Source organism: Excalfactoria chinensis, chromosome 3 (assembly GCF_039878825.1).
Source record: "Excalfactoria chinensis isolate bCotChi1 chromosome 3, bCotChi1.hap2, whole genome shotgun sequence".
Taxonomy (NCBI): Eukaryota; Metazoa; Chordata; class Aves; order Galliformes; family Phasianidae; genus Excalfactoria; species Excalfactoria chinensis.
In genome coordinates, this window is record NC_092827.1 from 76053266 (window position 1) to 76081152 (window position 27887).

A 27887-nucleotide genomic window follows, 5' to 3' on the forward strand; every position below is an offset into this window, starting at 1 on the left:
GAAGACGGTAAGCAATAAATAATTTATTTAAAGGCTTTTCCTGGTACAGACAGATGTGCTGTAGACACACAAGGGAAACATTGCTTGTTGAAAGGTCAGCATATATTGGTTACAAGCGGGGGAATGTTTTTGCAGGAAACACAGGCTGTGCAGAAGTAAACATACCTCCAGTGTGGAGTGCTGCAGTGATCCAGCTGAGTTTCTCCTGGGAATAGCTTCCCAGGAATGATGCACAAGGCCCTTGGGGTATTTACACAACCTGTTCTCTATAGACCAGCTGCCACTCAGCACAGTTTATCTTCTTTTCCTGATTATTCAGTTTGTGTTTTCTTTCCTAGTCCTGGCTTCCTCCAGTTCCAGGAACCTTGAGGAGCTGTGAGCCTCTACAGCACCTGTGTGCGTATGCCAGGCACAGCAGCTGCGGCATCTCCAGATGCTGTGTGCAGCCTGTCAGTCATGTGCAATTCTACTGTGCAATACCCTACATTTGGGTCCTTCCCATGAAGGTTTGTTTCTAAGCATTCTATTTTCCTGCAGCATGAAAACTGCTCTTGTTCCTGGCATCCCTGTGTTTTGTGTACCTTTCAAACATGGAAGCTCTTATCATTCTGGTGCAGCGAGTGCACCTGAAAAGTCCCATCTCCTTGTTGCTTCCAAAATAAGAAGGGTAGAGAATATTTCAATTTATGAAGAGCCAGGCTGAACTTGTGTAGAGGCACAGGGAATATAAATGAATAAATGAGGATCTGACTGGATCCTTGCATTTGGCTCTTTAAGAGACTTTTACCGAGGGTCAAAGCCTCTCTTTATTTCTGCTTGTGAAGGCTTGCGTGTCCATTTTCATGCTAGATCTCTCTGCAAGGATGCAAAAGCCTATACTCAAATATTTGTGACAGCCTCCACCTTGGGCTGGAGGAACCCTGACTTGCAAAGGCTTTCCAAACACATGAAGACTATGCAGTCCAAGATGAACTGCTGGAACCTTTTCAATACACTTCTAAGCCAGGATATGGCTTACTTCTTGCAATAGCAAAAAAGCAGTATCAGAGAGATGCATTCTTCTTTGTGGAACAAAGAGGGCACTGTCTACCAAGCTTTGCGGTATGAAATTCATTCAGTGAAATTCACATTCACTGCTTGTCTGCTCCCTAATTTCATAGGCCTTCTGTCCTGACTACCTTCACCAGCACCATCATTTTTTGATTCAACCCCTGCAGCAATTAATAAAATCCACAGATTGCCCATAGATCACAATTCCCACCTGCTTGTGGGACACAGGACGTAAGAGAGAGATTTCTTCATCTATCTATCACGTATTTCTTTTGGTCATAACCCTGCAGAGAGAGAATCCTCTAAAAATATGATTCAAAAAGTTGAAATGCTCATTAAGTGCACACATACACACAAAGCCTCCCTGGGTAACTTTGGTTTGTATTAGCATTAAACCTCTCAGCTGATCAATCAATTGTTAATAGCACCCAAAGAGGTGCTGTTTAATATCAGAAGAAATTATTGCTGGCTCTAGTCTCACCAATAAAATTCTTAATTTATGCAGAGTAGGAATGAGTGCCTTGATGTTGTTGCTACAGACTGAAGGAACTGAGGGGCTGCTCTTGGTAGATAAGAAGTCTACGCATGTTTGCAAGGTAGAATTTCCAGAGTATATAAAGCAGCCTGTCATCAGCCAAGGTTACTGCTGACTTGAGCAATCAGTTCCATGGAGTTTGGCATTGTTATATAACTGTATCCAGAAATCCTCTGGGAGTTTGAACTACGCTGTTTGGCTCTGACAAATAATTTGTGAGGCATCTCTACCCTCAGGAGCCCATACTGTGGGCCAGCTGTGGTCCATAATGCAGAACAGCTGTCAGCTGTCTTTGGGAGAGTTGTACTGCTAATGACCATTCCCCAGGTCATACTCTAATCACTTCCCATGATTTTATCTTTCAGATCTTCAAAGCATGTAACCACTTCATAACCATTTTAACTTTCTCACTGAGTTTATAGTGTAGGTTTATAATTTTGCTTCTCCATGTGAAACACTGAGAGACATATTCCACCTTACTACAATTATTTTACTGCCATTTCTGCTACTGTTGTTCACTGACTCCTCATTTGCACTCTACAATCTACAGATGAAATCCTGATCCAGTAAAATCAGTGGAAGCCTTGTCACTGGCTTCTGCCAGACCTGTGCTTCAAACAGCAGCTTCTGTATTTTAATCAAGATACAATTTCTCTTTTCTTTTCCTCACAGCAAGAGTCTCCCAACCACTCAGCAATACACCTAGCAGCTTACCTGAGCTCCTATTCCTGCTTACACCAAGCAGATAATGTTCTGAAATTGGCAGGCTATTCTCATGCAAGCGTACAGCTGTGGCCTGTCACTTCAAAGACAAACGATCTCAAGCCGCTGAGATGTAATTCTGGGCTAAGAGGGGCAAAACTAAAGCTGTGGTCTAATGAAAAGGAAACATTAAATTGTTTTGTATTTTGTAATTGACTGAGTATTTATACACAGAGACAAACTGAAGTCTTAGAACTGGACATCCAGATCAGTCAGTACTGAACTGAACAGTTACTTCCCAAAATGATCATATCTATCTTAACTCATCCTTGCTGACAGTGGTAGCTCCAAGAAAAAAAACCAAACAAACCCAACAACACAAAACCAAAAAACTACAACAGAGCTTAAGGTTGCATCATGGCAATTCTCTGGGTAAGGAAATTTGGTTCCAAAAAACCCCCCAGAAATGTCCCAGTCTGCGTGTCTCAACTGTTCATTAGTAGGTAAGCTATGAGCTATGGGAAAATCTGTGGTAGAGGCAGGTAGAAACAAAGGCAAGTAAAACAATTACTGCAGGAGTGCAGTGGTGGTCACTGTTTCCATTGTTATATGTGATATTATTTGTATTCCAGTTGAAATTAAAGATCATAATTGTGGCTGGAGGAATGATTAATTCTGCTAGGTGGCAAACAAACCCAGAGAGACTCCCTGTTCTTGAAGTTTACAGGTGTAAGTGGCTCACATAAAAGAGGACCTTTAAATTTGCTTGTTTGCTCCCCTCCCCCCATACATTTTATCGTTTCTGTAATGGTCAGAGAACTGGAAAAGAGATCAAACCAGGAAAGACTGGATTTTGCAAGCACATCTGTGAGACTTGAACCTATGAATTACTTATTTACGGGGATAATGGAGTTTTGGGAGCGATCCAGATAATGATAAAGAAGTCAAGGAAAGAAGGAGAGAGATGGGAAATGAATTTCAAAGGATTATGACACTAGATCAGGTTATTAATAGAACTAAATTAGTCTTCCTTCATACCCATAAAAATACAGCCTGCATTTTCTCTTTAGAGCAAGTAGTAGTCTAATCAGATGAGAGAAAAAATCTTCTCTGTCAATATAGAAATGTCAATCACTGTTTTGTTAATTAAAACGATTTCCCAACAGAGAGAATAAAATACATTTTACAGAGTGGTCTATAACTTCTATCGATGATAATCCTTCCCCTCCCAGCTGCACACACTTACTTCACTTTTCAGTCGCTATGTCTGAAGCACACATCCATATCACATTTGAGAATTTTCACGTATAATTCACTTCTGAATGGGCAGTGTGTGTTTAAGTTTTCACTGAATGAATAGGGAGAAATTCTGCTCTTTGAAAACGTGATGTAAATCTTCATTATCTGCACTAATACAGTTATTAAGCCAGAGGAAATGAGAGCACACTTTGGCCTCAAGACATCCAAAATGGGAGCAGCAACATAACACAGGAAAGGGTTACTTTCTAACTGCTTGTAAGAAATAAGACAGATAAATAAATAATAGTAATTGTTTTTTTGTTTCTGGAAGGAGATATTTAGTCTACCTAAAGCACTATTCAAGTCATTAAAGGATTCCCAGGTGCCAGCATTTGGAAAGGGTACTAGCTGTTCAAACAGTTTAGGCAGAAGTCTCTGCTGTTCTCTCTCCTGGGTCATCTCAGATTTCTTCTGTCTCTGCCCAGAAGTGAACACAGGCAGGAAAGAACAGTTGGAAATTTCAGAGGAGAAACATTTTCTTGTGAACAAAAAGAACTTCTTTTTTTTTTCTTCAGTACTGCAGTAAAAAGGAGGAACCTCCTCCCCCACCCCCCCCCCCCCCTTGTTAGTACAACTGCAAGGCTCAGTTGGAAGGAGGCCTACATGCTGCACATGGAGGGGAAGACAGCAGGAGATCAGACTCCGCAACAGATGCTGAGCAGGAACCTTCTTTTCTTTCCCCTTTCAGAGATAATTTACCTGGCTAGACTCTATTCCTGGGAAAAGAAAGCACACAAAAGTGTCAGCCTAATGCAGACGGGTTGTTCAGAGTTATCCAGCAGCAGGTGGAAAGAGCAAATCCACACACATGCAGAATACTTACTGAGGGGACGGCTGAGCTATACTACAAGAGTCAGTTCCTTGGAGACAGGAATGCAAACACCTCTCCAGGAGGGAGGTCCAGATGCAAGCTGCAGACAACCATCTGAAGTCATCAACCCCATCTGGGCTCCTGTGCATTTTTAAACCTTAATAGTTCTAAGCAGGTGTCTGAGACCGAGTAGAAATTTCAGGTGGGAAAGGCCTTTCCTGAGGGGGAAAAAAAAAGGCATTGGAAATAGCACTATCGATAGCGACAAGAAGAATGTACTATCTAACAAAGGGAGAAATACATACGTCTCCAACTGGAAAAAGCACTGCCTAAATAAAAGCAAAATTTACTCAAAATGTGTTTTCAGAAAATTTTGTTAATGAAATCTGCCTAGTAAATTGCTCTGATCGTAGAGTCCATCCAGATTCAATCCCTTACTCTGCTCCAAGTTCTCAGACAGTAGGCCAGAAGTGTTCTTGTTGTCAGCTTGCCAAATGCTTGTTTGCTTTCCTCACAACCACCCAGGTCTTTGCTGTCTCTGTGCTAAACTATTGAGAGGTTCTGTCTGGAGCCACCTGCAAAGCTGCAGACTTATTGGCCTTTTTTGATTAAACTTGGTTATATCAAGACTTTCTCTATCTAATGTTCCTCAACAGCACCTTCCTTCTCAGACTGTAGGCTGTTTGATTGAGACAAGGTAAAAGAGTTGTACCTCACCTCACCTCACCGGGTACCTGGAAAATACAACAAAAGCTGTGTGTGTCCAGTTAATGTCAGCTGGAAGAACCATACCTACTCGTGATGCCCAGACAAGATGAGGTAATCATTGGTGCTTTTACCCAGTAAACGCTTTACCTGTACCGTGTGCCAGGAGCAGTCAAGGAGATAGATGCTTACTAGGGAAGTGATGAAATGAACCTGATAGACACAGAAAACTAATGCCACAAATACAACAAAGCTGTTGTCTCTCCATTTCAACCTGACTACAGCAGGATAACCATTTCTGGGGGGCATATTGCCTGTTTGGGATTGCGCCAAAGTGAATCTCTAGGGAAAGCTTGTCACAATCATCCCATAGATTTCCTCTTTATCTCAGTGCAGCTCTTCCCATCCTGGGACTACTAGCCCAATTGACTGTTAACTTGTTACTGAGGATGCCTCTGCAGTGATTCCAGATGTGGTTGAGCTGCAGCCTTCACCTCTTCCTCTCCAAAGCTCCCAGTGACTGGGCAGAGAGCTCCAGTCTCACGAATGGAGAAAATGGCTTTGGTCTTTGACAAGCCAGAAGACCTACATTTATTTTCTTTGAACAGTTTCCACTTGGAGTATTCCCAGAGTTTTGCCATATTTAGAACAATCTCAAAAGCAGGGGGGAAGAGCCAGTTTCAGAAAAAAGTAGGGATACCTCTGGTGCCTTAAATTGCCTATTGCTAAACTGCTGCCTATCCCCACTGTCATAATTTATGCTCAGCATAGCTCAAGATTTCACTTTACAGCTCTTGAAGCTTCTCTACTGTTTGTCATCCAAAATCTCCTTTCCTTCAGTCAGTCATCTGTTATGTCTTCCCTCCTGAGAAAGACTCCGTACTTTGTTTTCTTGTTTGCTGTCTTTTACTAATCTATTTGCCTTATACAGCAGTGATTTACATGCAAAGGAACATCTCAAAGCCACATGATTTATGAAGCCAGAGACTGTCTAAGTTTTGAGGTAAACGGATGGAAAAACAGATTTTATATTCAACACAGCTGGGAGGAATAATCTCCCTGCATGTTTCCAGCTCCATCAGAATCAAGGGAACCCAAATTTCTTATCCTAAAGGATGCCAGCTATAGCAGAAAAGCTTCACTGTGGAGTAGAGCAGGGAGGAGCTGAAGCAGGCTGGCACATGGGTACATAGATGCCTGGTCTGGTCAACACAGTAGAGCTCAGTGCTCCAATGGGAGACCACTGTGCACCACTGGAGCACAGCACCTCCCCTCAATGAAGGAGGTTATCAGTGGAAAGCTGCCTGACCTGAGCCAAGCTGAATGATACCTGGTGCCTATTTTCTTCCCTCCTGGCTGCCCGACTGTTGAGCTGCTTGTTTGAACCTGGGATGGCAACCGATGGGAGAACTGCTTTCAAACTGTTTAATAACAGTGATGGTAACCTCTGACCTTGCTGAATAGCAGCGCTTTTGACCTTTCATTTGTTAAATAATACAACCACTTACTTCCCGATGCTTATCAGTGTTTAGTAATTGGGGTCAAGACAAAGCAAGGCAGAATACAGTTACCTGCCAGACTTCATTGAACCAGGAAGAATTTCCTTAAGCTACAGATTTCCTTTTTGATAATCTTCAGTCAAGACAGGCAAAGACTGGAGTCTGGGTGGCTTAGAAGGTCCATAACAAGCTAAAGAGCCTCTCAGCTACTAGCATCTGGTTTGAATCCAGTTGTGGTTGACAGTGGCAGAAATTCATTATGGTCTCAGTTTGCCTCTCTGACTTGAATGAAATGAGTTTGGCTTGCAGTTCCAGTGGTTATTGGCCAGCCAGCCAGCCATATAAAAAATTATGAGTGTAACAAATGGTTCTAGAGACATTCGTGATTAAATGAGTTTACAAAGCTTGAAGACGTCTGTTCCTATAGGGAAAATGGTGGTAGGTGACAGCACGGACAAAAAGTTTGTGGTCACTCCTGCATGCTCTGCATGATTCACATTAAAGAGGGGCGGTTAACCTTCAGGAATGCAGGTTGCTTTTCCTGAGACCTAAGTAAAACAAATGGGTCGGATTGCATGCTGGTAGGCCATTAAACATCACACTTGACAGACAAGCAGGTGACAGCCGTTCCAGAAAGCAGTCCCAAGAGCTGTGCTTCCCTTAGATGCGAGCAGGAAATGGGTGAAAAACAAATCCAAGAATTTATGATGTGACAATGGATTTAAATACTTGTATATATACACATCAAATTCTAAACTTTCTTAAGATATCAAACAGTTTTTATTTGTCTAAGCTGCTGCATGACCTCATTCGGTTTGTATTAAGCTGGTCAGCATGACTCGCGTGGTGGAAACTATTTCTTGAATGTCTGTCTGGGTGTGATTCAGCAAAATAAGTCCCCACACAATGATATGAATGCTGTCACCTATTAATGAGAAAAGAACTCATTGACTTACAGATGTACATGAGGTCAGTAAGGAGGTCGGTAAAAATGATGCTATGTAATGAGATGCAGTTGTGCTTTTTTTGTTAATGTTCCCATAAAAAATGAGGAACATGGAGCCCCTGGTGGTATCCCAGCTAAGGTGCAATGCAACCGAAATGTCCTCCAATGTTTTGGACGTGCCTTTGTGTTTTGGCCTTTTGGAAAGGAGGAATGACACACACCCCAAAGCAATCCTGCCCACCCCTACCTGCATTCTTAATGCGCTGCATGTCAGGATCCCCAGATCTAGGGACAGGGTTATGGTTTCACTGGCACAGCCGGGACTGGCTGTCATGGGTTAAGCAAACCTGCCAGCCAAGGCCAAGCCCCCACGCCCCCCCTTTCTCTCCGGCTGTGGCCTGCTCCTGAAGGATCCCCAATGCCCACCGCCATTTTCCACCCGCAGCCGCCACGCCGTTTCCATGGCAGCAGAGAGGCGGGCCCGGCCTTCGCCCAGGGGCCGTCTTTGATTGACATTCACCGCTAGCGGAAGTCCCGCCCGAACGACGGTTGCCCGGCAACGGAGACGCGTTGGCAATGGAGGCGGTGGCGTTGCCCACCGCGTTGCAGCTGGTGGCCAGCGGGGACACGGGGCTGAGCCTGGAGAAGCGGGCGGCGCTGGGGTCCTCGCTGCTGCTCCTGAAGCGCGATTACCGCTTCGAGAGGGTCTGGTTCTGGGGCTGCATCCAGGGCGTGAGCGGCACCTACTACATCGCGCAGGGGCTGGGCCCCGACCTCGCAGCGCCTCGCAGCCGCCTCTACAGGTGCTCGGACAGGGGGGGGGGCGCGGGGAGCGGGGAGGTCTGCGCGGCCCCAGGAGGAGGGATGGAATAAGGGGGCTGGGGTTGGGGAGCATGGCCGTGCCACGAGGGCTGAGCTCCGCATCTCACGGGATCCGTGCCCGCATCGCTCTTGTGGCTGACAGCTTGAACTGCGTGGAGTGGAACCTCCTGCCGCCGGCGACCGAGGAGATGGTGAAACAGGCCGAGCTGCTGAAGGGCCACTTCCAGGGAGATCCGTCCTTTGAGTACGACTCTGCCGGGGTGAACGCAGAAGATAATGAAAGGTTTCCGGATGGTGGTAAGGAGGTAAACACAGCAAAACGCTTCCCGGCTCTCTTTGCTGCAGTTGTACCCCTCGCACCAAGCAGACTGCTCCGCGTTTGTTTTAAACAGCTGGTGGGTTACAGAAATGACCTGATCCCACTTGTTTGGTAATTGGCTGACAGAATCTCCCACCGAGGGGCAGTTCTTTCCTCAGATCCAGTGCACTTGCATTTGGACACCACTGACTGCTACCCTAAAAGTTAGGACAGTGTGGATCTGTGGGACTCCACAGCTCCTATCTGACATCTGTTTACAGAGGCTTGTTGTTTAGTTCTCAGGATGCTCCTTCCAAGATATGTGCCCTCGAGAATCTCCCTGTTCACATCCAGTGGAACATACACGGTTTCCTGTTTTCTGTCACTGTGTAGCAACAGGTCCTTGACTGAACTCTTCCTTCAGTTATTCCTTTAGATGTGGCTCAGAAATATGATTTCTCCTTTATTATGTGCAATTGGTACAGATCCTGAAGTATTATAGAGGAGCTGCAGGTACCCATTCATTCTAAGTATATTAAATAAGCTACCCAAGTAGCTTATTTGAGAGGGAGGAATGGATGAATGGAGGAACAGTTAATTTTCTGGTGAGTCTAGATTGTTCCTAGGTGTTGTTTAGCTCCAAGCTGAATCTGTTTTGGTTTCTATTATCACATAGAGTTTGTTTATTTTCAGTAACATCACAAGGAAAGCCTTCCCTTTAAAATTTGTCTTTTTTTCTTTTTTTTTTTTTTGAAGCTCACAATCACGGAGGAGAAACGCCTTGTAGCTACAATAGAACAGATAGACAGAGCAGTTGGTATCATCCCCCGACGTGCATTTATGAAGACTCCTCTTGGGTCTGTGCATGAAAACAGAAACTTTGAAGGTAAATTTTCATTGTCTGTATCAGGATCAACTGTACTTTGATCATAAAGGCTGTAGAAGAAGATGAATTTCTCTCTCTAGCTGATGTTTTGATTTCAGCTTGGGTAAGATGAATAGGGGACAATCCATTGCCACCCCTGCAATTGTGATTCATTCCATAGAGCTGTGAATAAAATCATTGGTGTTCAAGTGTGCAATTCAACTGGAAGGTGGGAGTAGGATCTGAGTCAATAAACCTGTACTTTCATTTGTCCGTATATAGTTTATGTGGGTGCTTAGCAATTATATCTGCAGTGAATTCTCCATCTACACAATAGGACACAACCAAATGGGCACAGAGAGTTGGTCTTGACTCAGAGGCCATTGCTTGTCTGCGGCCACGATTAACATGGTTTGCAACGCACTAGGGAGTCAAGTGGAGAAAGCCTATGACTGTTCTCTGTTGCAGGCATTAGAGAAACAACATGACAGTCTGTGATGCAATGTACTTCAGCCCAGCACACTGTATTAATGACGAGGAATGGCTGTTTGCAGGTCTTTCTTTGATGGAGGCAAAAAAATTAAGTTCCTATTTCCATTTTACTGAGCCTGTTAACTTGAAGAATAAAACCCTGCTGGAAAAGGCTGACCTGGACCCATCCACTGATTTTCTGGACTCTCTGGAGCATGATGTCCCACAAGGTAAAGACAGCAAAATCAAGGGATACAATGAAAAGTAGTCTGCGTAGTCCGAGAAATACTGCGGAGACAAAGTGTGAGTTGCAGTACAGTTGGTGTGCTTAGAAGAAGCTCCTGTAATCTGTAAAGGAACATTATCTTTCCTAAATGTTGTACTTAGTTCCTTTATCAAGCAATTATAAACACTTGAAATAGCAAGTGTACTAGGGCTGTCACATCCTCACTAAAGGTCTTCTGACCAGCACTTCCCTGCTTTTGGCCTTAGTGCTACCTTTACCTCCTGACTTCAGTAAAGCCTGTTACAGAGGTGTCCCTATGGGCAGAGATAACTCCACCTCTGACAGGGAATTAACATGGTATGAAGTATTTCACACCTCCTGTCCCACCCAACATTGCTCTTCTTTACTTAAGTGGGCTTTCATTAACACTAAGTTGATATCCTAGAGAGCCTGGATTGAAAGTTTGTTTTGATAAACTGTTAGAAATGCTGTACCAGGGAATAATCTGTTCTCTAGCAGAATTACAGAGGTTAGAAGGAAAAAGAAAGATGTGCATAGTGGAATGTTCAAATATCTACTCTTCTTCTGGACAGCTGTTAAATATAAATATGCTGAAAACCTCATTCAGAGATTCCTCTGTTGGGATATTTCTCTGAAGAAATGTTAACAGTTTGGATTTCTGTTACTGTTTTGCTTTTGGAGCACTGAACAGGACCTAGTTTCTACATCAGAGTGAGAGTAAGTCTTCATTTAATCCATGTGGTCTGCAGCTACATTCCTTGATACTGTACAGTACTACATTTTTAAGTACAAGTAATTCTCCAGAACTGCTGAATGTCCGTAAACTGGGAGTAACTTATTTGTTTCTAACTGCTTTTTGCTGATTTGGTGCTTATATATATAAAACATAATATATGCATATATTTGCCCAATCTTTCATTCTCAAAAATAAATAAATAAATAAATAAATACATAAATAAAAAGAGGATAATGAAAACAGTGAGCTCCAGCCCAAATTCTGAGTATTTTTTGACTGTTCAGAGCATAAACAGTGTTGAAACGAGAACTGTCCATCTCACTGGTAGTGTCCTTGCTGCAGTATCATTTTTTGGAGGTGTAGTGCTGAGATGCTGTATGTTTTACACATGCTGGCTCACTGAGTTGCCCCTTTTAGACTCAGAAAATAAGATTGCAAGTGGAGTTAGCTCCTAGATACTTACTAAGAAAATATTAGCTGCAGTTTCATATGGTAGTTCAGGCACTGTTACTATTTACATTTTCCCCTCTGTTTTTCTTAGGATTTGTTATAGGGGTACTCTTTAGTTTTGTGAGATTTGCAGGCACAAGGCCACTGCAGCACTAGATGAATCTGTAGTGTTTTCTATGTTTCCACTGGAAAATGGACACCAAGGGTTAAGATCCTGAAGGCTAATTTGCATCAGAGAGCTGGTTTTAGACTTCAGATGTGATGGAGAATGGCATCTTCTAAAGATCAGAGATCTCATACTGCAGTTTCCCATCTAGTTTGAAGAACAGGGCAACTGGAAAGTCATGAAGACATGAAGATGGTGGTTTCGTGGAAGTCTTTAACTCAAATTTGACTTGTAGCTTTGTTTTCCCAGTGGCAGATGGAAAGTAAGGCTCAGACATGTCACTGTCGTGTTTGTCTTCTTGTGGCAACCTGAGGTTTGTATAAGCATGAACCTTTGCCCTCTTCCTGGGAGGCTGTCTTTGTTAATGTGGTTCTCAGTCTCTTCAAAAAAGGTTACCTGTGAAAGACTACCTGAACTCAATGTAACTGAGTGCTTCTTAATGGAAGAGTAGAAGATTCATCATAGTGCCTCTGCAGCTCTGACTGTGTAGTCCTGCTCTTTTTAGATAGAACCTGGGGATTGATGGGATGAGCTTGTCAGACTAAGGAAATAAGACAAGCACTGATTACAGGATCAGCAAAGCAGATAGCTTCTCTAATTGCACTCTGTCATGTGCAGACAGGAGCTCTGATGTGAATGAAAGATCAAGCCACCTCTTTAACAAGCATTCAGGTTGCCTGAAGTACCGGTTGCTTGCAAAAATGTAATGGAAAGAAAAAAAAAAAGAACATGGGACAGACCCAGGCTTTGCACTGATTTGTATCAGCACAGCTCTGCCAAGGGCTCTCATTCTTGGTTGCAAGCCTTTTGAACTCTGGTTCTTGGATCACTTTCTTTCAACTCTGCCAGTGCATGTTAGTCCTGACCTAGAGCAGACAATGCTTTTTCTGTTTCTTGACATGCTGTTTGCAGCTCTGGCAAATTCTCACTGTATGACCTGAAGGTTTTCCTGCCTTTTCTGGTGGGATCTGTTCTTGAACAGTTGTTATCAAAATCAAAGCAGGAGTTCCCAAATAGATCACATCCAGAATAGATTGTGACCTGAAGCCAGAATTGTTTTTGCCCTCAGCATATATATTTAAAAAGTGGACTAGTGGGTGAGTGACATCTTGGTGACGTTCCCAGATTTATTGACTAGAATTCCAGTAGCCTCTTAAAACACCAAAAGAACAGGACTGAGGGATGAAGGGCTGATTTTCCCTGTCTAAAAGTAACAACTCTGTTGGAATAGTTTTCTTTATTAATTGGAGACTGAGCATCTGTGACAGATGTCAAGGAGGTAACTGTCATAAAATGTATGGCATGTCATTATTGGAGAGCAGAGATGTCTTACAGAATGGAAAGTTGGAGGCAGAGAGAAGATTTTATGTGACAGCTGAGAGGTGGGAAGAAAGGAAGTTAAACCCGGGTTGAATAAAGGATGCAATGATAAAAGCAAGGAGTTTAGTGTAAGACTGCAACAACTGGAGTTTTATAACAAAACTGTCCTCCACCTTATCTTTACCAGTGATATCTCTGGTGATTGCAGGTTCCAGATTCTGTCTGTCTTATCTGTGTGGTTATCTGTGTACTTTAAGAGTTCAGAATATGTTGCTGGTCCTCCCCTGATCATACTGTGAGTCTGTCTGGTTTTCGTGGTATCTCAGCTCACTGAGGCAAGTGACTGTGTGACTTAGTAGTTTTCATTAAAAAATAGCAATAATAATAAATATATGTATGTAAATGGAGAGAAAAGTGGGAGACTACTGTCTTAAAAGCTAATTCAGTCTATTTCCCCCCTTTAAAATTTTCAGTTCTCTGAGCAAAAACCTTGAATTTGAGTGTCCTGACTCAGGACTTTTGAACATAGATGAGTTGTGATACTAATCTTCTGTCAGTACAGTATCAGATCATGCAATGCTTCATTCTGATCCAAATGGCCAGCTGGCCAAAATGTTGCATGCTGGGATCTGTAGGTTTTTGCTGGCCATATGTCTGCATTAAAGATAAGCTTGTTTGCTCTAGTCTAAGCAGACAATCTGCTTAAATTTATGCACAATTAGATGTAGCCTTTGAGCCACTGGCAGATTGCCAGCACGGTCTTTTCTATTGCAGGGAGTCGAGCACCCTGGGCAATAGCATTTCAGGAACTAGAGTTGTGGCAATTTTACGTAGGCTTGTAGGTAATATAATAGCAAAGCAAACAGCAATAATTCCTTGCATGCCTACAGCATTTTCACTTGACCTAATGTTGTGTAGCTGTGAAACAACAGTCATTTGTCACGCACTGGCATGGTGGGGAACGTGAAAGAGGAAGGATGATTTTACTGTGATCGTGGTGCTAGCTCAGGCAGCGCTACATTCTGCATGGATGTAGGAAGAGGATGGGATAAAACCTGAGGTACTAGCATTAAATGGGAAGCTTGGGAGGAAGTAAAAGAGGGGGCAGAGAATTCAGTTCTTAGGCACTTTCAAACTACTCTTCAGAAAAAAAAAATAAGTTGACTTTGAAGGTTTGTGACAGATTATTGACTCGGAACACTTTGAAATGGAGATAAGGAACACCAACAGGGCACTGTTAAACACCGATGCAGAAGAGAACTATGTCAGAGGAAAGAAAAGGGGGAGAAGAAAAATGTAGATACAAAAACATGAGAGGAAATAGAGTTTCTACGAGAAGAGTTTATTAGAAAGTCATGAGTTCCGGTTAAGAAATAGCAACTTTTGGCAGAAGGCCTACCAGGTTCACTGGTAAATGGTGATGTAAAAACAAGAATTGGAATTGAAAATCGGTGTAAAAGGAAATGCAGGAAGTTGGGAACAATTAATGATTTCTGTAAGTGGAATTTATAACGAGCAGAAAATGACAAAGGAAATCAGAACAACCTGGAGCCATCCGTGGCTGTAAGAAGGAATTTTTCAAGTATATTGAGAAGAAAGAAAGCACAGTAACAGTGCTGGTGTCTTTCATTATATAGTGATGGTAAAATGGCTGATAAGAATGTGGAAGAGCAGAAATGCTCAACAGTTTCTTTTGTGTGTTTGTTTGTCTTTAGATTGAAACAAAAATATGGACTTGTATCAAGTGATGGCAATAAAATACCATTTCAGATAATTTTCTGACTATTTGCTAAGGGAGAAAATAATTAGGTAACCTTTACTGTGGGCCAAAAAAAAGGAAAATAGCAAAGCCAAATGAGTTACTCCTGAACGCATTATCTCAGCAAGCTTCTGGCATAATTATGATGCTAACCTTTAATTAATTCCAGCACTGCTTACAAACTCCCTAAACTGCTTTTGATTTGTAGCTGTGATTCAGAAATCACTGAATGGGTGTGTTCCTGGCAGAGAGCACAAGGGGCTACAGTTGGGACCAGTGTCAGTACTGATAATTCTTCAGCGTATGAGCTAGAAATGTGGGACTGGTGGGGAGATGAGTAATGACAAAGGTGGGACAGTTACAGTAACCTGGCTTACTAAAGTAAAGTATATTTTGGTGTAAATCATATATCCAGGAACAGGAAGCGCAAGTCAGACTTTGAGAATCATGTTTGAGAAGCTGCGGCTTTGAGGAGAAATCCAGGCACAACCTGCTAAACATGAGCTCCCAGTCTGATGCTGAGACCTAAAAGGTTAATATGATCTGCAGATGTATAAACAAGGGTGTAGCAAATAGGAACTGGGAGGTGACTTTACTTTTGCTAGATTACTGGTGGGATCAGGACTGTATTATTGCATGTTGCAAAGCTGGAGAGGGTGCAGAAAAGAGCCGCAGAATGATTCAAGGGCTGGTGAGAGACATAAACAATTCAATCTGTTTATCTTACAGAAAAGAACACGAGAATGACTGTATTACACTGTGTAAATACTCAATGGATTTGAAGTATTGGGTACTGAATTCTATTTAGTACAGCAGATAAAGCCATTACAAGAACCAGTAACTGGAAATAATAGCCAGATAAATAAATAAATAAATAAACGAAAGGAAAAATTTGGTAGAAATCTGACCAGTGAAATGATTACCTGCTAGCAAGGGCAACGATTGAGTGTGCCTTTTGGTGTCTTAGCATTATGCTGGATATCTTTCTGGAGATGCGTCCTAGTCAAATGGAAATATAAGTTACTAGCCCCAGACAAGAATAACCGAGTTCAGTTTGATGGACGGTGGCATGTAAGTGTCCAAAACAGATGATTTTCCTGGTATGCCTGACTGTAAACATGATGGCAGCTATGGAGAACTGTATTTGGCTTCTTCAGTGCCAGTGTCAGCGACACAAAGGTGACGGTAGGTTCTTGAGACAGTGATCCTAAGCACAGGACTAAGCAATACATCTGACTTTGCTTCTTGAACTATGTGCCCTTAAAAGAACATTGAGGAGATTCACAGTTTATCACTGTCCATCATGGAATATGAACCAAGGAGCTGAGACTTCTTCAGATGTTGTTGCTGACTCCAATGCAGGAAGAGATTTTATAGCATTGTTCTAAATAGGTACGTAGTGGCAGAGCAGATCATAGCGAGCCACATCCACTTTCTGTTTCAATATGCAGCTAGAGGAGGGGGAGAATTACCTAGAAAAAATATTTAATTTCTTCACCCCAAAGTGTGCTGTTTTTGGAGTGTTCCTCGTAGAGCATTATGGACAAAGTGATTTGTGACTATTTCCTTGACTGAATACTTTGGGCACTAGCCTTTCTGTAAACGTCCTTAACAGTAGCCTAGGTTAGAACACTAACCTTCTGTCCTCTGAGCTTCATTAGCACACTCTTTATCGGTTTAGCAAAACTGATAGGGCATAATGGGTCCTTGAAGATGGAGAGGTTGTGTTTTTAAGTGAGGGAGAGTTTCCTTTGACCACTCTCAAGGGCCATTTTGGTAGCTTCATTTTGGCGGTCCCAAAAAGCCCAGATGCTGGGCAAAAGAGGTCCAGGAGACATGAACCTGCTTTATCTCCACGCATTAACAGAGCTAATTAACTCCCTCTTGGACCGTCCCCCTCAGGCGATTAATCCCCTATCAGCCTCGTCTCCAGCCATTCGAAGAGTCTGTGTCTGCAGAGGTATTTACAACCCCAGCTAGCCAGCAGAGAGCAAGTCGGCCTGTTATCAGGGCTCTAAGACAAATGGCTGCCTATCTCCCCAGCGGCCTTGCAAAATCCAGCAAAGTGCTGCGCTGTGCTGGCCACCTACTTTCACCCAGCCTCCCTTCTCTGTTAACATTTCACAGATGTGACCTGAGCCCTCCCCTTTCATTGCTTAACAATAAGCAGCACCTCCCCAGCTCTGTGAAAGCCGAGAGCAAGAGCACTTTACTTCTTAGCTTGCCAAGAGCCACGCGGGGACAAGGCTTTTCAAACTGTCTCACTGAAATCCAAACTAAAAGACCCATAATGAATGAGAGGACAGTGCTGCACGTTAGCAAGGAAAAAAAAAGGTAGCCAAAATATAAACCAAAATACTAAGTGTGGCTCCTCATTCCCGATTAGGAGATGTGTCCTTAGGCTCAGTGAATCCGTAAAACTGGACAGTGGAGTTACCTGACATTTACAGAACTGGTGTTGACAAACAAGCTTTATAACACAGTGGTACAGACGGAGTATAATCAGTGAGTGTGGATCAGAACTGCTGGTGATTTTCACATGTAGGAGCAGAACTGAATTGCTGTCTTAGTGAGTTATTAAGTCATGTGTTGTTTTTGTCTGGTACCTGGATTTCTGTTAAAGCCGAAGGCAGCCATCCCTAGAGAGAATTGTCGGGTAGCTGTAAATGCTACGCTCCAGCAGGGGGCACTATGGTGCCAGCATTGTCAGTGTTGAGCCTGAAAGGAAACCACGGGAAAGTAAAATGAGAAAGAAAAGCATCAAGAAAAGGATCAGAATGAGGAGAGGATAAAGACTGAACTTCCAGCCTGTGTGTGGTGTAAAAACATACCGAACTGTGTACGGAGAAGAGTCCCCGTCCCTTCCAAGTTTAGATAATTTTTGGAATGGTCACTGGACCATTCCAGGGAAATAAGCATTCCGAGTATCATCAGTGACCAGAGGTGTGCAGTGGATGTACATAAACACATAAGCATGTTTCTTGCCTCATCCAAAAGTAGAGACATTGATTATTTTTGCTTGTAATGTGCGATCTGGGAAGCCTTCAGAGACTAGTAAAGCCATGCCCACAGTGACCCAGGAAAGTTACCTGGAAGCAACACAAGATACTGTCCCTCCCTAAACGTGGGGTGCTGCCAACTCAGGAGTTCAATATCAGTCTGAAACCTCTCATGTGGCAGCACAGCAGGACTCCAGAGCCAGCTACTATTATATCTTTAGATTGGCTGTCAATGATCTGCCTTGATTTCTGGAAAGGAGTTTGTTTTCTTTTGGATTTACGTCTACTGGTAATAAGGCAGTGCATTCACTACTTTTGGGTCCTGGGTCTGTATCACTTCAGGGGTCCTGTTTAGTCAGAGGCCTTGAGTAAGTTTATACTGGATCAGGGCTGACCATCAACTGTGCTGTGGTGAAGTCTTTCACTCTCCTGACTGCTGTGGTGAATTGAGGACAGAAGCACAGTCTTTATAGCAACTTTCCAGGGATTGTATTTTAAGTCTGTTCCTTGTCAGTAAAAGAAAATGAACTTCTTGCTGAACTGATGGGGGAAAGGCTGCTAAAGCCTCTGAACCAGTAGCTGTATTTTGATCACTGCATCAGTAGGCCTTGAACTAAACCATTTTTTTTTCCCCTAGAGAATGATGAAAAATTACATGAAGGAGGAATCCTAGGGTGGTCCATCTGTCACTGGATGTCAGAATGAGCCCTAAGCAGGTCAGCTTTTGCTAGGAGTGATCTATTTCTGAAGGGGCTCCACATGAGGAATTGCAGTTCCTACCTGTGCTCTGGCTGGCATTGGTGCCAGCGTTACATATGGCTTTCCTCTGCTGTTTGCCGCTCCTTTGGCTGCAAGAACTTTTGCAGGAAAAGTCAACAGACATTGTCTGGCTTTGCTGTAAACAAGTATCACGTGGATTAAAATTCATCATGCTGAAGAGGTGTACAGCTGTGTGCTGATGGAAAAGGATGAGGGACAGTTCATCTGTAGGTATATCTGTACAGTAATTGTAGCGTGCATGTGTTTCTAAGCTACTGTAGGTACTAAAAGATGCTTGGCCATCTTTAGTATTCAGAATTAGCTCCAATATTAACACAAATGTCCTGAACTGTAGACAGTCTCCTCAGAAACTGGTAAACTCTTCAGGTAATTTGGTCCAGAATTCATATATAGCCTAGTATGAAAACATCCGCTGTTCATTATCTGTGCCATCTGTTCTTCATCCGGAATCCTTTTAACTAGACATTCTAACTTGATGATGAGGTAAGAAGTACAACTTGGGAACTGACAGGGTATATAGCTTTGCCTCTCCTCCAGGCCAGTGAATTGGATGTGCTCTAAGCATTCAGTGGATTCTGAATCCCAGCATTTACTGCTTTGTGTTCTCTCAGAATTCAGAGATCAATGTGAGGTTCTTTGCCCCTAATCCAGCCCCTGTTCATCATTATCACCTTCTCAAAGTGGCCAGTGCTTTGTTATCAGGAGAGGCAAAATCTTACAAGGTGGTCATAATCTCCTCTGAGAGTCAGACAGATATTCTCCCTTGGGTAAGAAAGTGACAGTGACCGAAAGCTCTAGGGGAAGATGGCTAGAACAAAGCTGTCCATTGCATGCTTTCATCAAACTGTTAATCTTTCTTTCAAAGACATCACATTTGTTTGGTGACAAAAGCCCCAAAGAAGCTGTATTGAGCCTGAAATCCTGTAGCAAGATTTAGAGGAAGCGTCTTTCATTCAGAGTGGGGAGGAGCGAGAGACTCCTTCTTTTTCTTCCTTCTAACCAATGGGCTCACAGAAGTCCACGAAGGTGACGGATTAATGCAGGGGCTCCCCAGGTAGATGCTACGTGACTCCTGGCACGCTCCAAAAACGTTTCCACAGCGACCAGCTGAACAAGAAATATGGTGTGTGACGGGATCCGGCATAAGCCTGTGCTGTGGAAGGAGAGTGCTTTGCTGCTCTGAGATATTTCTAAATTTACGGCAGAAGACTTGAGATCCAGTGATCTGTATTTTAGGTGTCAGAATCCAAACAGCAGGGATTTGAATTCATTTTTCCTGCTCCTTACAAGTTTTGATTGTATATTGTCTTGCCGTTTCCTCTAGCGCACAGTTCGTTCCAAATCTATTCTGGATGCTTTCTGTGCTAAATCTACATCTTTTTCTAAACATCAAAATTGTAAGAAAATAATAATAATAATAATAATAAAGACAGCTGGTAAGAGAAAAGGATTCTAGTTCTGTTCTAATTATCAAATAGATTAAGAATGAATGGACAAAATAATTAGATGTGCAGCGCTTCTGTGTTAGCTTTTTCAGTGCTTCCCATCCTCTGCTTCTCATTTATGTGTGTGTATTGTCCTTTCTTTTGTATCAGTGGTGATGGCTGTACAGACGGACTCCAGCTGAAAAAATAACTTTAATTTTTACTACACTATTTTGCATCCAGATTGTTTCCCTGACCTGGTTCAATGAGCAGTAAATAAAACGCTTTTGCAGTCCTTATGATGGAAGGGGTTATGAAGGTGGGAATAAAGGTTTGAGGACAGAGGCTGCTTCAACTGAATTAAGCAATACTGCTGTCAGATGTCTAGGTATGGCCTGAATTTCACCCTATATAAGGCACCTGAGTATTGTGAGTCTGGGACAAAGCTGCAACTTCTGAATCCTCCTTCTCAGTAGGAAGCAGGTACTTTGTGTGTACCCAGAAGGCTTAGGTCTATCTTAATCATTTGTGCTGCATCGGTGTTCCCAGTCAGGAAGGGTAATGAAGAGAAAAAGTCTCTGAAGTAAGATCATTTTCCTTTGGGGTTTGGGAATGGCTGTATTTGTGTGTCAGAGATGTGGCAGCCATTAGAATGATGCAGCAGCCTCCTGGCAGCGTTTGACTGTTTTTAAGCTCCGCTTTCCTGGCTCTTAGCTTTTAAAAATAGTTGCGAATGTGCAACCAGTCTGTGTTTCTATTTAATTATTATTAAATAGTTACATGGGGAACTGGAAATATTGACAGCAGTGATAACATATGGGGTGCAGGTGGCGTGTCAAGCAAATGAAAGATTTAGTTTGCAGCCAGTAAGTGGCATGGAGTTTGTGCCCCATGTAGTGCTTGTATGTGTCCTTATGGTTGTTAGGCTGTGCATGAAACGTCTGTGTGGGGAAACTTGTTGAGAGCCAGAGGACAGTGACCTTTCCTTACAGCTGCTCTGCTTTGCAATTAATCTTTGTTCCCTACAGACAGCAAATTAGAGGTAGGAAGCTTCTCCCAGCATAGGATTTTCAGCTGGAGGGAAATAGAAGCTAAATCCCACAGTTGTAGCCTAACTTTGTCAGAGTTAAGTGCCTGGGGTCACACAGCCAACCTGCAGCTGCTTTTGCAAAGGGAAATGGTTAGGTTCTCCCTCTCTAAGTGTTACTATTTGTCCAGTAACTCAGTACTTCACTCTCACTCAAGATTGACTGCGGCAAGATATGTTACAACCTGCTCTTGCAGCAGTGTATAGTGGGAAGTGTAGCCACGATGTAGCTCCTTTTCCCTTGGGACATTTTGTTCTTTGAAGAATTGATAATGTCAGTTTTACAACTCAGTGTGAGCTTTCAGGACGTGGAATCCCTTGTCAGGCTGTCTAGCTTTTAGAGCTGTTTCCTCTCAAGCCTACTCTGAAATGAGGCACTGCTGAGTCACCTCCAAAGCAGCAGTGTTATGAGAGGTCATACTGAAAGTGGACCAGTTATGGCAGGAAAGTTCTTTTGCAAACAGACCTCCTAAAAGGCTTTTATTTAAAAGCTAATGCCTTACGCACCCTCTTGCCTCCGAATTAAAAGATTCAGCCCATAGCTGAGACAGACTTGGGGGATGAGACAGGGATTTCTATTGGCGACTGCAAAGGAAGAAGAAGCTGAGAAGGAGGTTGACTTTTGAAATTCAGCCCTGGTGTCCTGGCAGCTGTTGAAGGGCCATAAAAAAGGCAGTGGTTTAACACTGGGTGAGCATCAGGTTCTTCAAAGCATATTCTTGTTTGGGAAAGATGTGAGGAACTCCTCAGAATTCATGCCTGTGTTTGGAGGGGTGGAGGCTGTAGCCTGCTCCGAAGGGGGAATAGGAAGCTCCAGATCTTCTTCCAGCGGATATTTTTCCCATGCTCTTTCCTCCCACACAGCAACTCCCTCCCTTCCCTTCTGGAGCAGCAGCAAGCAATAGTTTCAGAACGGTGTTTGGCTGCCTTAGGTTTGCAGGATGCAGCTTAAGAGCTTGCTGTATTGAAAAAATATATTTTGAAGAACAGAAACCTTACGAGAGCAGTGCTGCTGTGAAAAAAATCTCTATTGTGAGAGCAGTGACCTCTAGGAGTTCCCTGTACCTCATCAGACTTTGCACGATAAGCGAAGTTAACTCTGCTGCATAACTTAGGGGCAATACAGGCTGCACCCTCACACCCAGGTGCTATTTAAAAGCAGTACTGAACTCCAGGATAGCCAGTTCTTACTTGCAGTCTATTAGTTCCAGTTGTATTGCCTCCAGTGCAAAACAAAATCACCCATATTTAACTTTCTTTTTATTCCTTACAACTTCCATCTAGATGTCTCGGTGTACTATACAGGCTGATGTTCTGAGCTTCCCAGTCTCACATTAAGAAACACTTTGCCTGAAGCAGGGGTAATGATATGCCAGTGTTAGAAACGATTTGAAGCCTGCATCCCACTTCATTATATTACTACAGATTTACACCTACCTATGTAATGATTTTACTCATTAAGTGGTAAGAACCATTTGTTATAGCAGAGAAGCTTAAAAATGAAAGAAGATAAATGAAGCATATAATTTTCATAACTCCCCTGATTCTTTTTAATATCACACTATTAAATGCATTTCTAAAGTTCTCCCTTGAAGGAGAAAGAAGGAATATTCATTTTAAGCTATTATTTTATACTGTTCATTAGCTATTGACTACAATAGTTTCACAGTGAATTATGATATCATTATTTAAAACTCCTACAAAAAAAGTAGTCCTGATAAAGCATCATGAGATTGAAGCTGTGATGGAAGAGAATGCAGTTGTCTTGGATCTTTCAAGGAGAATGACTCTATCCCTCTTGAGTTCAAATATTAACTGTGTTTTTTAGACTATTTCTTTGAATGAAGTTCACATGGTTTGGTATGGAAAAAATCAGTACTGAGATACTTCAACTAAGCTTCAGAGAAAAGGTCCAAAAAAAAAGAAGGCAAGTTCCAGAACTTGACTGTGATGTCTTCTTAGAAGGCAGTGCCTGAGCTGTGTTTCAAACTCAGTTTCTGAATGAGTTTTGTGCACTGCAGAAGTCCAGTCTGGAAAAATATACTGAATAAATTGCCTTTCATAGTTGCAATAGTGAAGTCTCCCCAGTGAACTGCTTAGTAAAAGGTGGAAGGTGGCACTGCTGCTGCTGTTTGGCTCTGCAGAATAAATATTAGTTCAGTGACTGCTCATCATCGTGGCTGAAAACAGGATCTGAGTGCAGATGGCATCAGAGTTTCAGGCAGCTACTTCTGATTCTTTCAGTTGGCAACCTATGTTGCAGTAGTCCAGTTGCGATCACCCTTAAGTACTCTGCTTGCTTTGTTCAGATCCTCATCTCATGGGAACACTTGCGCAGCACAGGCAGAACTTTATTGCCCGTATTTGCATAGAACTAGATGCAGAATCAGGGATCAGAGAAAAGCTGTGAAGTATAACAATATTCCCTGTAGGTCTCGTATTTATGAAATGACAAATTTGAGTCTTTTGAGAGATAGCAGCTTGATAGTAAGAAAATGAAGCAATTGTCCATCACAGCCTTCAGAGATCTAGCATAAAAATGAATGGAGCTGTCTTCCATTACATCTGTTCATTTCTGCCAGGTCTGAAGGTGTATAGGAAGGTCCTTTGATCAGCAGAGTTAATTGTTAATGAATACTCCAGAGAGATTGATAAGCCGGTGTTGACACTAGATACACGTTATGAGGAGATCATGGATTCATGTACTATATTTCCCCTGAGTACAGATAAGTGGATTTCATCAAGCAGAACTTGATTTATTTTATCTTCTCTGTGAATCTGTCCATCAAAAAAGCCTGAATCCAAATGTAGGAACTGAGAGCATCAGCATCCTTGTCTTTCCTCTCACCTTCCCCACTTGTCATGCTCCGGGCATTTCTTTTTGTTCTTGACTACAAATAGTTTGAGGCAAAGCATTCAGCCGTGTACATGAACTTATATACACATATACACAAGCTATCACATGTACTGAAGGTGCTGGATACTTCCATTATGTTGGGAGGCATTAGCAAACTAGATAATCCCCAAGGATAAAGCTGCAGCAAGAACCACCAGTATCTAGATGCAGTGCTGCAGATCTTTTCTGCAGGCTGAAGCTGCCAAAACCCTGCACTGAAAGAAAAGTCAGTTCATTGTTCTGTGGAGATACTGAAAGTTGTCACAATTACATTCAGATCTATTTGCTTGCCACTTGTCCAGCACCCTCAAATGCAGTCTAACTACCGCTGGCAGCAAATGCTGAAAACTTTAGAAGAAAAGTTCAAGACGTTGTTTGGAAGATTCTGCTTTGACAGCAGAAGGCTGTAGTACTTCAGTCATGGGCTTCAGTCACTGGATCATCTGCCTTGCCCTGAAGTGTTCTTCCACATTATTCAAGTAGTGAATTTGTTAGGTATCTGTGGATTTTGTAGGAGACTCAGTCAGTCACTATTTGTAATCTCAGTGGCTGAACCGTAGTGTGTGACAAAGATCCACTCTGGTTTGTTTCCCTATGATTGGCACTGGAGAGGCTGCATGAGAGACTTGGTGTTGTCTTGTATAAAACCACTGTTTGTAGAGACACTACTTTATGTTTTAAGTAGCGTCTGCACAAGAATTCTTCCACAGTGCAGTAACGTGCAGAGATGCCATACACCTGTACTGATCCTGCCCTGTATTAAACAGTGAGTGCTTTGCTTCACGGCCATTCCAGTTGTTTGTCTGTAGTGTAAACGTGGAACTGAGTCAGAAGTAAACTCTTCAGTGCAAAAACGTCCCGAGTCTTTAAAGACTGCGAATATCTTCTTTGTACTTCCATACTGCAGCCACTTAGTTTATCAGAAAGTTCACTGACTGTCACAGAAGGTGAAGGGGTCCTTGTGGTTCATTTGATTCCATGTCTGCACGTAATTGAAGACAGTACTTGAAAGGGTACCAGGTCAAAGATCACACAGGGATTATGTTGTGTATATTATAACATACCTGTGGAACTCTCTACTGAAAGATTTGTCCAAGAAACTTCTGAAAAGAACAAAAATATGAAGAGGACAAGTAGCGGGTGCTTGGAACAACTCATGACACCTGGTCTTACAGGACTTTGAATTGTGTTATTCCTTTGTCATTCTGCAGCCATCATATATACATTTGCTTTCAGCATCCCTGGTCATGTTCCTCCTCCTTCAAGAAATCAACTGTTGTTAGCTGTCAAGTGGGTAAGAGACTACACGTACTGTAAATGTGCAAAAGATTGAAGACATGCAAACACTGAGGGCTCAGCTAGCTGCTGCCTTTTGACTGCCAGGCAAGCCGAACAGCATATACTTCCTGCATCTGCTGGCAGACCACATACATAGCTTCAGGAGTTGCAGTCAACCCCTGGATTCCTTGACCATATATTATGGAGACCTTTTGTAGGAACTTATGGTGTTTAAGCCCCTCAGCCCTCCATCAAATGCAATTGGCCAAGAGTCAGAAGTTACTGGGAGAGGGAGGATTGGCAGCTGGCAGCAATTACAGTAGCCCTTCTCCAAGCCAACCATGACAAGAGTAAGCATGAGTCATAGTGTAAATTAAAGACCCCAAAATTATCTACAAGAATGAGTATCTTCTAACTGGCCCAAAGCATTATGGGCTTTATGCTTACTTTGAATTGGCAGTTTTTGGCTCACCATATAGGCTCAGCACTTGACTCTGGGCCAGTAGTGACCAGACAGCTCTGACCTTTTTATTTTTAATTTGGTCTGCTGCTTCTGCTTTTAAATGGGGATTCAGCAGGAACCTTCTTCCCTATATTGCAGCCTCTAGGCGTTTGGAACTAAAGATGTTATTTTCTTCTCCTGGATCCTTCTTACCCCTAGCACCCAATCCAAACTGATGCTTTGGCCCCCTCCCCTCTGGCGTTGTTCCCAGGCTGTTGTGTCAAACACAAAACAATACTCAGTGGCTCAGAGCTCCTTCCATCCAGGAGAAATTGCATTTTCACGCTGGCTCTGGACTTCCTCTGCAGAGCTAAAGCAAAATTAATTCCAAAACTAATTTCTTAGCCCCTACTACGATGACGCCAAGAAAAAGTGAAGAGAATTAATGATTCTGTAAGTTTCTGAGATAGGAAACATCTTGCTTTTAGCTTTCTTTTCTTCTTCTTTCTCAGTTCCTGCATTAGAGAAACCAGTCTTCCCTGAAGCACCTTCTTCTTCTTCCCACTACTAATGCTACCAGTCTGAGAAGAAATTTCATACCTGGGCAAATATGCACAGGATTGCCATTTAGCAGGTAGCTGGACCAAACAGGTAGTAGGGCTTGCTAAAGTAACTGCTGCCCATTCAGCAGCAGCCAAGTAGTATCTTCTCCTAGTGATAAAATATGCAAGTCCGGAGCTCCAGGGGACCCTTCCTATGATCCATGTGACACTACTGTTAGGGCTGTAGGATTGTGCAAATGCAAAACTAGACACCTGGAAGGATGCAGCCAGTAATGCAGAACTGCCAAAAGAAGACAGGACATTGATGTTTTTGGTCTGATTTTCTACTTTTTTGGGTGCTAGGAACTCCAATATACTGATGCAGCCTTGTGCGTTGTTTAATAGTTGGGCAGAACCCACCACAGTCTTTCTCCCCTGCAAAACCATGACACCCAGGAATTCAGTCTTTCTTATTTGCAGTGACACACTATCACATGTTCTCTTACAGGCTCCTGGACCATCCAGCTTGAGAAGGGGTGCACTGTGGTGGTGTTGAGAAGTCTGCTGTGGCTTGGACTGACATTCTACCACGTCCCAATGACTAAACAATATGGCTACCTTTATTGTGGCACTGGTGAGAAGAACTTAGATCTGCCCTTCATGCTGTGAAACACTTCTCTGGGATGATGATCACTCAAGAATATTTAGAATTTATATTTGTGAGATTTTTCTTTATGGCTTGTTTTACTAAATGCATGAAACCTCTGCACTGTGAGCTTGAAATTTTTTGTGCCTTGGTTCTTTTTCTAGGATTTCACAGCATGCAATCCTCAACTCCTGATTAAATTCCCTGCAGTGTGTCACTACAGCTCCTTCAGCTCGTAACAAATGACATTTTCTTCCATGAAGGGCTAAGTCTTAAGTCAGAAATCAAACCTGGGCCAACAGTTTGTGTACAGAGACATGATGCTTGAAACAAAAACTCATCTGGAGGGAACGTAAATGAATGCCTGCTGTCACCCATGAATGACGAACAAAAGCAGAGTTTTTGCCTTGGAGTCAGAGTAAAAAGCTGTTGCTTACTGAAAGGGATCCTGAAGACAGGAGTGCATTCTGTTTTTCAGGTGTTAGGCTTCACAAAAATTAGTGTGGTCTTTCCAGCTTATTTCACAAAACTTTAGAAAAAAAAATTAACTGTAGGCATCATTTAGTTGTTTGCAAAACCTTCTCATTTAGGTTCATCTCAAGGCTATGGCTTTATCCAGTGACATTTCTGTTAGCAGAACTCACTGAGCACAGCTACCCGGGCTAGAAAACATATCCACTTCTGTTCACAGAAGGAAAAATCTTCTCCTTTCTGAAGGCCTGTAGGTTTCAAAGCTTCAAAAAACAGAGATGGCCAGCCCAGAGATTTTAACTCAGTATCGTGAATGAAGTGTCAGTTCTTTCCCAAAGCTAAAACATCTTAGCCAGCTCCAGGGGCTAAATTCAGGGCTTCCATTCCACACAGGCAAAACAACAACAACAAAACCAATCAACCAAACAAACAAAACATAAACTAACTTGATTTCCCAGGTAATATGGGTTTATCCCAATCCTTTGTTCCTGTCCGTACCAGTAAGTATGAACTGATGATTCTGATGCAAGCAGTACATATAGAAGGCTGTGTTGATTTGTAGCTTTCAGATAAGTATCAAAGAAACTGAGCCAATAATGACCCTAATAATTTAATAAGCCTTTCACATAAGGCCCTTAATT

At 42.6% G+C, this 27887-nt stretch overlaps 2 protein-coding genes across 3 annotated transcripts in view; one reads left to right on the forward strand and one right to left on the reverse strand.

Annotated features, from left to right (window-relative positions):
• LOC140250682 (epoxide hydrolase 1-like) overlaps window positions 1-4494 on the reverse strand; it is a 28427-nt gene extending 23933 nt beyond the window's left edge. Inside the window, exon 1 of the mRNA XM_072333580.1 lies at window positions 4410-4494. The gene's annotated coding sequence lies outside the window, so the exon portion shown is untranslated. The remainder of the gene's footprint in view (window positions 1-4409) is intronic.
• A 3595-nt stretch (window positions 4495-8089) lies between these two features.
• RSPH9 (radial spoke head component 9) lies at window positions 8090-26894 on the forward strand. 2 transcript variants are annotated; one of them, XM_072333062.1, is made up of 5 exons: window positions 8090-8350; window positions 8512-8674; window positions 9424-9553; window positions 10087-10233; window positions 26638-26894. In XM_072333062.1, exons 1-5 carry the CDS (start codon window positions 8124-8126, stop codon window positions 26796-26798), a joined length of 828 nt encoding a protein of 275 aa, XP_072189163.1. In that variant the 5' UTR covers window positions 8090-8123; the 3' UTR covers window positions 26799-26894. The 2 variants fall into 2 exon arrangements, with proteins under 2 accessions (XP_072189163.1, XP_072189164.1); XM_072333063.1 differs by lacking the exon at window positions 10087-10233.
• The last annotated feature ends 993 nt before the right edge of the window (window positions 26895-27887 follow it).

Bases quoted from the DNA above. Each gene is read 5' to 3' on its own strand.
- RSPH9 (XM_072333062.1), top strand. From the start codon at position 8,124: ATGGAGGCGGTGGCGTTGCCCACCGCGTTGCAGCTGGTGGCCAGCGGG. The intron at 8,675-9,423 runs GTAAACACAGCA...TTTTTTTTGAAG, and splicing joins TTCCGGATGGTGGTAAGGAG to CTCACAATCACGGAGGAGAA. The intron at 10,234-26,637 runs GTAAAGACAGCA...GTTCTCTTACAG, and splicing joins GGAGCATGATGTCCCACAAG to GCTCCTGGACCATCCAGCTT.